The following is a 12,060-nucleotide window of genomic DNA, read 5'->3' on the forward strand; positions in this document are numbered from 1 at the left end:
AGTAAAAGGAAAAAAAACCCCACACATTTAGCTACAAGAGACCCACACTGATTACTAGTTTGTGGATAATAAAATCCAACTGTAGCACAACTCTGGTGAAATTGAGGTGAAGTGATTAATGAAGAAGCACCATGCAGCCCAATTAGCTCATAAATATAAATACGGGCAGACATCAGTTTACAACATACAGAAAGTGGATTTGTACTTTTGTTGGAATGTAGCCTACCACTAATTTATGCTGATGCATTTGTCATAATTACAGTGTTAAAAACTGATAAAAACAATTGTAGGCTATAAAATAAAACGGTCAAATTAAAAACAAATTAAGCGGTAACTGACCGTTCCCTCTTGTCCACATGACTTTGTCGCCTTACGTTTGGCAGCTTGAAATCGATACTATTATGACTATTTTCGTCCAAGTTTTCTTTTTCTTGACAAATTGTTGTTAATTATTCGTGCCCTATTTTTGTCATTTTTGGCTAGATTTTTAAAAATGTAATTTTTGTTGTCTATGTTAAAATAACTTTTGTATCATATTTTAAACTGATTTGGAGAGTATTTTGCCATATTTTTCCCATTTTTGTCCTAGCTTGGCCAGATTTTTTGCATTTTAGGGGTATTTGTTTTTTAAATTCAGATTTTGATCAGTTAATTTTTCAAATCTTATGTACCAGATTTTTGTCACTTTTTTTTTATATATATATTTTTTTTCAAGGTGAATTGAATTTTCATCGGTTTAGACTACCTCAGTTGGAAACGTATTGACTAACAATACATATTTGGATTAAAAAATTTGCCATAAATGCATTTTTCATGCAAGTTTTGGTTGCACTTTGGTCCTGGAGCTGGGCCATTTTGGTTGTTCGGTGTCTAATAAGCTCATGTGGGCTGAGTGTACTATTGTGTGCGTCAAACAGTAATCAAAATGTCATTCATTCATATAGTTCTTGCGATGCTTACAATCTCTGAAGTAGTTCATTTACCTATTGATTTTCTATGTATTTTGCCAGTTTGAAAAATGTTGTGATATTTTCGTAGATGTTTTCTCAATTTGTTTTGGACATTTTTGTCAATACTAGTCCATTTTTTCATTATTTTTTGTCTGGTTTGACGAGTGTTTCGATTGTTTTGCATGATTTTTAAATAGGGGGTTTTGGGGGACAATTCTTTGCAGATAAATGTAGCTTGTTAACAGTAAATACTTTGCCCGTTGGATGCATTCCGTTCTTACCATCAGTAATATGTTAACAGACAAAATAAATTAAATATAAATATAAATAAAATGTATTATTATTAGCATTATTATTATAATTATGGCTATAACTAAGCAGGTCTTCCTGTACTACATGAAAATATATCATTACATCCCTGTGTGCACCACAGTAGTTCACTGCAACAGAGCGCCCATGTACATAGACTATAGCGATCGGGTGCACTGAAAAACTGGCATGATAATCAAATCAATACAGAGCATATTGCATGTACCGGTAGTCAATTGCAATTTTGGAGGGTGAACCTTTGTGCGGTGGCAAAATGAGACCACCTATTTGTGATGCTTCCCCTGCTAGGACAAACCAGGCCTCTTAAGTGGCGCGTATTGCCAAAAATGAAGACAAATATGTATTTGTACAACAAAACACAGCATAAAACCCATTGAGATAAAAGGTTTACGTTTAGATTCTGCTCAACAGGTACAAAGTTGGGTTAGGACTTAAAGACCATGTAAAGTAAATTCAGAGATTTGTTTTTAAGCGCAATGTACCGGTAAATGTTTGAAGATAATTTCGTGCAAAGATGGAGAATTATTTAGGATGCAATTGTGGAGTGTAGCTGTTCTTCATTATTGCAGTTTTGCAGATTTTTTTTTTTTTTTGCGTGGCTAAAACCTTGGCCAGTGATGAACTTTGGCATCCAGCGTGAGTAGCCGCTCCCTCCACTACATAATAACTTGAAAGCTTCCCTTCTCATCAGTGCCTACAACCCTGAAAATAAATTGGCCCTTTAGATAAAACCACTCACCTGGCTGCTTCAAGGTATCTTGTTGTTGTCCGTGAGTTTGTCCGTGTGGTGCATCACATTTAGAAGACTCATTTGATTTTCACTTGACGGACACTTGAAGAGAGTTTTGAAGTACCTGTGTCCATCTTTCCGTCCTGAGCAGCCGGCCCATCTGGAATGACACTCTTCACTTGCAGGAACTCGTCGGGCTCATCACCTCCAATTATTGTGAAGCCAAATCCCATGTTACTCTTTTGTAGGCCCGTAGACAGAAATGTGCCTTTCAATTGGGTCGGGTCCCTCGTGAACGGCGGCTTTTCTGCAGGGGAGACAAAACAGCAGCCTGAGGTTGAAGGTATTTCTTACAGTTGAGTCGTGCACAGAAGATCTCAAAGTGTTTTTTTTTTTTTTTTTTCAAAGAGTGGTGTGTGGCGGGGGTGGGTGTAAAATTAGTTCTCTCGCACTCTGATTACTTTGTTGCATGTTGCGCCAGCTTTTGTGCAGCTTTCCCCCAAACATTAGTGAGTCATTTGGGGCTTATTTTGGAATGGTCTAGCACACCCTTATCTCGGTGCCTGGCTCAGCTCACTGGAGGCCTTCGGGGTGATCATGTTCTCAGTGGTCTAGCCCACCCACCCGACTGCTGTTCTCTCCACTTACCCCCACACATGCCGGCATTGCGAATCTGCCCTGTCTTATGCTTCTTCACAACAAGGCCGCCCCTGACATGATGGACAGTGGACAAAGATGCATGAAAGCTTGATGTGCACCGACACAGCGCAATTTGCATCTCCACCTTTCGGTCGCTTTGAGTTGTCCGCAAAAGTTGAATGGAGGCACCTTGGCTTTTCTTGGTTGTTGAAGACATTTGGCATTTCATCGAAAATTCTTCATCTGTTCTAAATTTTAGGTGAGGGGCCTTCATTTTTATGTCTCTGATTGGTGTGTCCCTTGAGGGTGATTACATAAGAGATTCTGTTGATGTTGTTGTTGTTGAGCGACCTCCAACTGGGTCCCAAAGCGGCTCCTAAAGCCGCAGCGACCCGGGTACCTGCAGACCCGGTTGTCGGCCATTGACTGGGAACCGTCCGTAGCCCGAAGGCACGCCCAACACCGCTTGGAAGTCATTCCTGAGTTGGGCAGATGCTGTTGTTTTTGCCAGGTATAGCAACAGGGGCTTTTCTTGTTCCCCTATTCCCTAGACAAGAAGAAGAATGGAGGCCCTCCCAAAGGTAAAAAGTATACTGTATATATAGGCGATGGATCGAGAAAAGATTTTGTTACGTAGAGTAATTGACATATCTCGAAATGCCAAATACGGTCATTTAAATAACAACTATTCCCACGTTTGCATTGACAATAAAATTTGCCTCCATTCAACTCACTTCCAGTATTTTTTTCGTTTGGATCCAAACATGCTAAATGAATCCCTCGGTTATTTCGCCCGTTTGGCAGAGGCAATCCTCGGTGCACCCGCTTAGCACATCAGCTTCCGCTTTTGTTTGCGTGCGCAATCAATTTTGTCGAACCTTTTGTTCATCAGGCCCTTAGAGTGATCTTTGTGCAATTTCCCCACAAGGTGATACCATCACGCAGTGTACCTCTGTATATGGTGGGCAGCGGGAGAGCGGAGAGGCCCTGACTCTGCATCTGCCGTTGTTGCTCAAGGCGCTGCTTTGCTTCCAGGACTGGATTCTCAAACTGAGTCCTGCGATTGATGTGACTGCAAAGAACATTGACGATTAGGCCAGAATCATAACGATACAGTGCAGTCAAGTCCTTGAGAGAATGTATTGATCTATTTAGTTATTTTAAAAGGCTTTTTGCCTTTCCACACCACCACAATGGATTTCATACATACAATGAGAGTTAAGTGTGGTGTTTTCACAACATGACATTTACCATTTATGGAATGACAGTAACATGATGCACATTAGCCTCCATTTCCAGGGTGTCAAAAGAATTAAGATATTGCTGTAAATATGGAAAGGTTTAATACTCCTACTTTTGCAGGAGATTCAAAGTGCCGCATTTTTCAAACCATAAGGCGCACTTAAAATCTTTAAATTTTCTCAAAAATCGACAGTGTATACTGCAGTCCGCCTTATGGATGTATGAAAGTCAACTTTTCAGTTTGTCGTCTTGAATTCAAATTCCGCCCTTCTCATTCTTTAATTTTTATGTTTTCATCATACCGGAACGAGAGCTATTTCCTGCTTCCATGTCTAACAATCATGCGAAATATAGTCCAACTACCTATCACTGCGTTTGGATTGAACGCAAGCTGAGCATTTCTGGCGGTGCATTTCCAAGGTTAACATGTGTTACCGCGAGGTAAACTACAGAGCCGGCTTGTAATCGCTCTGCAGAACCAAAAGGAAAGTGAGTGCATTGTTTACAGCTGTTGAACTGTCAACCAAGATAGCATTTATCATTACCAGAGAAATAACACTACCACCGGTCACGAGACTGACGATGTTCAAAGGGGGTTTTTTTTGTTTGTTTTTTTCTTTCCATCCATCAGAAGATCCCTTCCCTCTTCTCCGCTCAAAGCAAGCCCCAATCTTGTTCCATGGTGAATAAAAGTGCTACCTGATATTTCGTGTCCGGTCTGAACATGCACTAAATCTATCAAATAAATATTCGGTACAACAATGCTTCACATAATCCACTTTATAACCTGGTTTGCTTTATGTATGAAAATGTTAATTGATATTGCATCTAATGGTCCGTAAATGTGTGCCTTACTTGGCCTTCAGAACAGCCACCCTCACTCTGGAGTTTGTGCATAATGACTTCAATTAAAGCTGGAAATCATCTTTGTTGTGTCTCAAATCCATTAAGTTGCCAGAATAGTCAAATATTAGTCAACTATATTTTGGTAACCAGACGTACCTTTTCATTGCTACAATTTGGACCTCCTAATGTATTTTTAACACTGAAATGATCTTGCCGTTCTTTAAATTAGCTGCATCTCAATGAGGTTGTGTTCAACACAAAGGTGTACAAAAAATGTTGATTTCAACATGGCGTCCAATTTTTTTAATGCCAAAGTAAATGATTGGTTATTGATTCATCTTAAACATATCCGCTTCCTTGCGCAGTAGTTAAATCAATGTGACAACTAGTGAGGAGAACCCCATTGCTCTATAAATAGAATACCGAGAGGAAAAATATATTAAAAAAGTGAAATTTATATATTTACCACACAGAGTCAAGTTCTTTTGGATTTATGAAATAAAATTTCTAAATTAAATTTCACAGCTAATGAAATACCCTAATTTCAATCTCAAGCAAGGACAATATTACATAGGAAAAGTACAATTGGCTTTTAAAATTGAAATTAAATGAAAGATATTTCTCCATTTGTTTCATTAGGCTGTATAATGTAGAGTACAACCTTCAGTTTTTGAACTTAACTACTCATACAGTATATACGAACTTTTATACAACATTCAAATGTATTGCGACGCACCTGCAGGCCACCGTATATTTCCAGCTAAAACGGTAAATCCTGGAGGCAATATGTGACTACAGCCAAAGGGTGTTTAAAAAAAATCCACTCCATAAATTGTGCAGCATAAAATAAACTTCAAATTTGGATCATCTGTGCCTATTACAAGAGTTTTGACAAATGAGCCTCGAGACGCCAAAGAAAAGCGTGAGCAAAAAGTCATTCATAATTCATCACGATGCAAACAACGCAATGGTTGCTTTGGCCATTGCGACTTACTCCACGTAGTAGCTGCCGTAGATGGGGTCGTCGATCTTCTCCCAGCCGTAGGGCAGCTCTGAGGTGTGGGGACACACATGAGGGAAATGAAGTCAGTTTATGGCGTGAGCAACAGGACAAAACTGAACACTAGAGCCACTAAAAGGAGACAGCGGGCATCTAAGGTCACGGGCCAGCACCCGCACTCGTCATTTTTCCTTGACGGTCGATACTTGAAAAAGAAAACTAATTTACTGTGCAATTACTGTGCCGTTACATTCCATCACACCCAGGTGAACAGGTGAAAATCCACAAAGTACAGAAAAAATACAAATGCAAAAAAAATTTAATAAAATAAACATTTTAAAAAGTATATCAGTAATATCAGTGTTACTGTCTTTTTGTCGCCATCCTCTTGTTCTACGCTTCAGTGTCTGTGACTTTGAATGTGTGTGGCTTTAAAAGACAGGGCTTGTTGAGTGAAGCGAAGGTCAGCGAATGAGATTTTAGTTGGCCGTTGTCAGCTCAGGTTAGCCAGTCCGTGCGTGCGTTCAGTCCCTTGGTATCACATGTGGTCAGAGCAGCTAGCGTAGGAACAAGCTTGAATATTTATTTTGTGATCATTTGCCCCAAAAAAGTGAATAAAAGTGCACCTTTGGCTGTGTCGCTCCTTGATTACTTATGAGGTTGTTCCAATCAATTCTAATTAGCGGGGGTAAACAATATCAAATGAGCTAATGATATGAACGTCATTGCGTCGGCTCGTAGACGTGCTTATTCGGAAGCCAGTTCTGCTTTGCAGTGCACAACACACATTGCGCTTCATCTTCTTTTGTCGTTGTAAAATGATCACACATTTTTGCCAGCTGAGGTTGCAACTAAGAATTATTTTAATCATCTATTAATCTGTAAAGTTGTATTCTTTGGCGTTTGACTCAGCATGACTTAGATTTGCTCTTGATTTTACTGCTTGGTGCTTTCTACCGCCTTATTACTTATTACTTATTACTGATTCGTCTTACTGTTTATTGTATATGTTAAATCGCTCCATGTACAGCACTTTGTATGCAGCGATGGCTGTTTGAAAGTGCTCTATAAATACTGTTGACTTGACTTGTCCATTTTTTTCAATTGATTGATCAACTAAATCAAAATGCTTTTCTGTCCTTTCTAGAATTCCCTTCAGAAACAGAAAATCTTTTCAAATTGACAGTGCAGAAAATACACAAACAATAGACTGATTGATTGTGACTCGGTTACTGGTTTGGTTCGTAACATGTCAGAAAAATGCTAAATGTTTTCCACAGTAAAAGCAAGAAAGAGAGAGAGAGAGAGAGAGAGAGAGTTAGAGAGAGAGAGAGAGAGAGAGAAAGAGAGAGAGAGAGAGAGAGTTAGAGAGAGAGAGAGAGAGAGAGAGAGAGAGAGAGAGAGATGCCTTCTAAAACTATGTAACAGATTTAAGAAAGCCAATTTCCAGACAATTTCAGACCTCTGATTCACAAAATAAGTCACACCATCATTGGGCTTAAAAAATAAAAAATAAAAAAATCCATACTGAAACCAAACACAACCCATTGAGAAAGGTGTCCCATCATCATAATGCAAAAATGCAAACCAGTAATTGTAAATTTGTAAAATACAATGCTTCCTTGTATGACCGAAGAAAGGAGAGTGTCACTGCATGCGTTATGACAAGACCTGTGAACGGTGGATTTAAGAATATGTGCCATTTTTAAGGACAATTAAGGACAATCTTTTGGGAAAATCTTAATGTGAGGCTCTTGTAAAAGTTTATTTAAAATGGTCACTGAGTTAACTGGCTGTTAAGGTAGCTCAATCATTACCAATCCCCGTTCTACAGCAAAAAAAAAAAATTCTCGTTTATAAAAAACGTGTACCAAGCACATCTTCACATTTGTCTGTTCTTTTCTCACAGCCGCCCACTCCCTTTTGGCCTTCCAGCTTCTCCCTTTGTTAATTGTCTCGTCCTCGCTGCCAAGTATCCCCTTTCCCATTTATCTCTCTTTTACTGCCCTCGGATAAAGTGGGTCAAACTGGGGCTAAAACGCTTCGTAGCTTTTTGTCCTGCCTTTCACCTCTAGCCAATAAGACAACACAGAGTAGGATACAAGTGCACTGAACCCCTCCATATCCCGGTTCATGGTTGGCTGCCTTGCTTTATGACAGATTTTTAAGCCAACGCTGTTTAATGGGCTTGTAAGAATCAGGAATTTGAATGATGCGCTTTTAGTGTAGTAACACGTCAGGTGCACAGGTCTACTAGGAGAAATGCAGCAGAATGAAGGGCAGGAAGAAGAGGCGGAGATGCTCCTCAATGAAGCTCCAATTATTGTCGTGTGTGTGTGTGTGTTAAAGGAGCAGTTGTTTGAACATTTACATTTACAATTACAGTAAAATGCTAATCAATGCTAATTTTCATGAGGGTGCTCTTTGGCATGAGGCAATATCCATCCATCCATTGTCTGAACCACTTAATCCTCACTAGGGTCGCGGGGGTGCTGGAGCCTATACCAGCATATGTTCACATTAGGCTCGGGAAAGATTTTAACTTAAACTCTTTCGTTAAACAGTTTAATGTTTAAATAATGTTTAGTTCCCGTGTATTTATTGTGTGAGTTTTACAATTCGACTGGGAGTGACAAAACCACGCTGTGCCTTTTCTTTTGGAGACCTGTGCCACAAAGTGTGTTTTAACAAGATTGCGCTGTACGTAGGTAAGTTTAATTAAGACATATAACATGCAAGGGAGTCGCACATCATGGTGTCTACAATCACAGCCTTGATAATGCCAATTAAAACATTACGACTTGAGTGTGATTGCTTTTATCTCCATTTAGTGAACAACACCGAGTTATTTGTTATTCCAGCCGGCCAACACAAATAGTTCCGCATTTTGCATATTTGCTCATTGTCAGGTTCACCGGTGATTCAAGCACGTAGTTATGAATGCCATTGAAGTTCTCGACAGGACATGCTTGGGGGAGAGGGAGTGCCTGCAGCCAATCATATTTCAGCAAAGTATGCCCTGCCAAGAACTCCAGTTGAATTCTTAATAATGGATCCCAGGTGCCTGAATGTAAAATCTACACTCAACACAACATGCAGGGCACACCAACTTTTGTTTTTCCTTGGTGAACGAAAAATAACCATAAAAATGACAACAACAACAACAAAAAAAAAAAACATTTATAGCAACACATTGCATTTTTATCAAGTGCTATCAAGTTCTGCCATTTTGTCAAAACGCAGATTGATGATTTGCCACCATCGTGATAGCAAGTTAGCCAGCTAGCTCGTTCAGCCTTGTTTCTAACAGTCATAGAAACAATAAATGCAAAAATAACGATTCACGAACAACACAATGTGCTACCTGTATGGTTTATTTAGGTCGTTCCTTCTCATCAACCACTGCCCACTGAAGTAGGCCAAATAACAGCTTCGAACACTTTGAAGTGGAGTGATGTGTCATGTTAAAAGTCCCGGAGCATTTGCACTGTCTATTACCATGAAGGACTCTTGTGCAATTAAATTGTTTGGTCAGAACGAACTGTTTTATGAGTGTGCTTCATGAAATACAAATGGAAGAGGAAAATCTGTATTGTGCAAGATCCCCTATTGCGGGTGGCTGCGGAACGATCTCCAGCGCTCAACAGAGGTTCACTGTATATCGTTGTAAGAAGCGTTTAGCATGTATTTGGGTGAAGCGCTCACTTGGCAAGATGAGGAACACAACAAGGGGATTGACCTTGCACTTTTACGTGCAAGTAAACATAGAAAAATGCCCATCCACACCCACAGCCATCTGCTCAAGCTGCTCCGCTCCCACACAAGCATACGCTACTAATTCAGCACTTGTGATGAGCATCCATCAGACATTTTTTAAGAGGTCATCTTCATCCCCTAAAATGATTTATACCTAAATAGTAAAAGTACACTCTGATATCTATCATAAAGGACTTCAACTTCAGCATATTTTGCTTTTTCTTTGGCTTTTTAGACAACACTCATTACAAAAAGTAGACATAGCAAGACGTATAGTGCGGGGTCAAGTGCTCCTATTGCCTTAGTGGCACAAACTATCACAGTGTATTTGCCGTTGACACTGCTGTGTTCGTCTGATAACACTAATAACACTTAAGATTGAGGCACTTGCCAATACACGCACACATTGTAAATCGAGACAATTTGTGGAGGAACTCAAACGTTCCCCTTCATCTGGCGATTAGCGTGGCTCTAAAACCACGGTGGCCAAAACATGCCTCATTCAAATTAAACTGCATTAATGAATGAACCACTAGAGGGTGCTGCAACTGCACAAATGGAAAATAATCAGGCGTTTTTACCAGATGTGGTGCTTGAGTGTGATTTTGAGTGTGGATTGTTGTTTTGTCTGTGTGTGCCCTGTGATTGGCTGATAACCAATTCAAGGGCGAACCCTGCCTATTGTCCAACATCAGCTCGGATAGGCTTCAGCACGCCTGTGACCATTGTGAGGATAAGCAGATCAGATAATGGACGGCAGCAGAATGACGTTACCCAGTCACGCTGGCATTCACATATGTTAAAAATTAATTTTGGGGTTTGACATGGACACCAACCTGACTGAATGTGCAGCCGCCTGCCGCCATTCCACACAAATATAGTATATCGTAACAATGCTAAATCTGTGCACTTTTCAGCATGCTTTCTTTGACTGAGTGTGTGGAGATGGTCCACCGGTGCAGGGCCCCCGGGCAACTTTCCAGCACAGAGAGGTTCAACTTCCCCTACTGAATGATATCATGCTGGAAAGTGTGCGAATTTACCATTGTTACAATATGCAGTATATACATTGTGTTTTAGAACAATACTTAATCATACTACAGTTGCGAAAGCATGTGGCCAAATGTATTCAAATGACTAATTTGATCGCGATTGCTTCTATATTTTTGTTCATGTCTTTTTTTTTTTTGAGTGTGTGTGATTGTTAAACATCTGCATAAGGAACAAAGATAAACACGAATAGAATAATTTATCTTTGTCATTAAAATATACTTTTTTAACTTCCTCGTGCTGTTCATTTCAAAGAACTTTGCGAAGCATTTGGTGCTTTGTAGCACAAATTTATTGTTGATACTAATTATACTTTATTACTTGGAAAATGTTATACCTTTATTTGATTTTACTCCATCCTCTATGATTCATTTGTTTTAAACGGATTATGTAATCTTAAATTGAAAACCTTTGAGATTTTAGAGTAACATAAAGTAACTGTTACTACGACAAACAGATACACAAGCATATCGAAAATTAGTATCGATTCCCAGGTACTGGGAACTGAACCTGAATCGGTTCAAATGTGAATGGTACCCATTCCTAACCGAGATACGCATGAATTATCTTAAATTGGAGTGATGTGCATCCCGTGTGTCTATGGGCGAAAAATTACATGAGTTTTGCCTTTGGAAATACTTCAATTTCTTTTCCCAAAAGAGTGCAAAAAATGTATGCATTTACGCAGCTTAATCCACTTCTTCACCCGACCATTATCACATCGTAATGATAGAAAATACAGATATAATGAGATGTGCCAAAACTTCAAAGCGTGCATGGAGTAACAAAACGTGCCCTTCATTTAGTATTGGAGCCCAAACTGATGACGCTTCGGCTTTTGCCGCAAGGTTTAACAACAATATAAACCCTTTGGCAAGTGGCTCCAATCAAAATGCGTTCTTTTGATAACCTGACGGTCATCTCAGAGTTTAAATCAAGATTTTTATAGTTTCTGCACAAGAGTTTGGGGAGCGTTTATAACGTGTATAGCTTGGAGTGTAGAGCAACTTCAATCCTCTGAACGAGCGGCCCGAGCTTCTATCCCAGCATTTAGTTGCTCCAAAATCGGGGGTCGAGTGGGTTCGAGCCTTATGCCTGGGATTATAAACCTGGCCAGCAGGTGGGTTCAGGTGCACATGAAGAATCGAGATGAAGCCCCTCTTGAATCAACATAGATGTGTAATGGTCAAGCAGAAAGTAAACTATTGTTCGACATCATGCATTACTCGATGACATAATGTCTGAATTTATGATTAAAACATTTCATATTCCAACTTCTTGCTAAATTTCAAGGCTCAACTTGTAAATTATTGAGCATGTAAATTATGCAGACAAGTCAAACTCCTGCTATGAAAGCTGTACTTGGGAACTTTACTTCTTTATAGACCAGGCTTGAACTGATAGAGGATCTAAAGTCCAACACCATTCAACTTGAATTCCGTGAGGATTACCTCTGCATGTGTTTTGCTTTTTCCTTTGGTTATTTTAAATTTTCATCAAAAACATTTTTTTTGGTC

At 39.5% G+C, this 12,060-nt stretch overlaps 1 protein-coding gene across 7 annotated transcripts in view; it reads right to left on the minus strand.

Moving 5' to 3' along the window:
• The window catches only part of LOC127598079 (membrane-associated guanylate kinase, WW and PDZ domain-containing protein 2-like), a 149,308-nt gene that overhangs the window by 38,469 nt on the left and 98,779 nt on the right, over positions 1–12,060 (minus strand). For all 7 annotated transcript variants that reach the window (XM_052061605.1, XM_052061602.1, XM_052061603.1 and 4 more), the window contains exons 7-9: positions 5,732–5,789; positions 3,600–3,721; positions 2,135–2,317 (exon numbers count right to left, since the gene is read on the minus strand). In XM_052061605.1, the coding sequence (XP_051917565.1) occupies positions 2,135–2,317; positions 3,600–3,721; positions 5,732–5,789 (363 nt within the window). The remainder of the gene's footprint in view (positions 1–2,134; positions 2,318–3,599; positions 3,722–5,731; positions 5,790–12,060) is intronic.

The sequence above is a fragment of the Hippocampus zosterae genome, chromosome 3, assembly GCF_025434085.1.
Source record: "Hippocampus zosterae strain Florida chromosome 3, ASM2543408v3, whole genome shotgun sequence".
Lineage (NCBI taxonomy): Eukaryota > Metazoa > Chordata > Actinopteri > Syngnathiformes > Syngnathidae > Hippocampus > Hippocampus zosterae.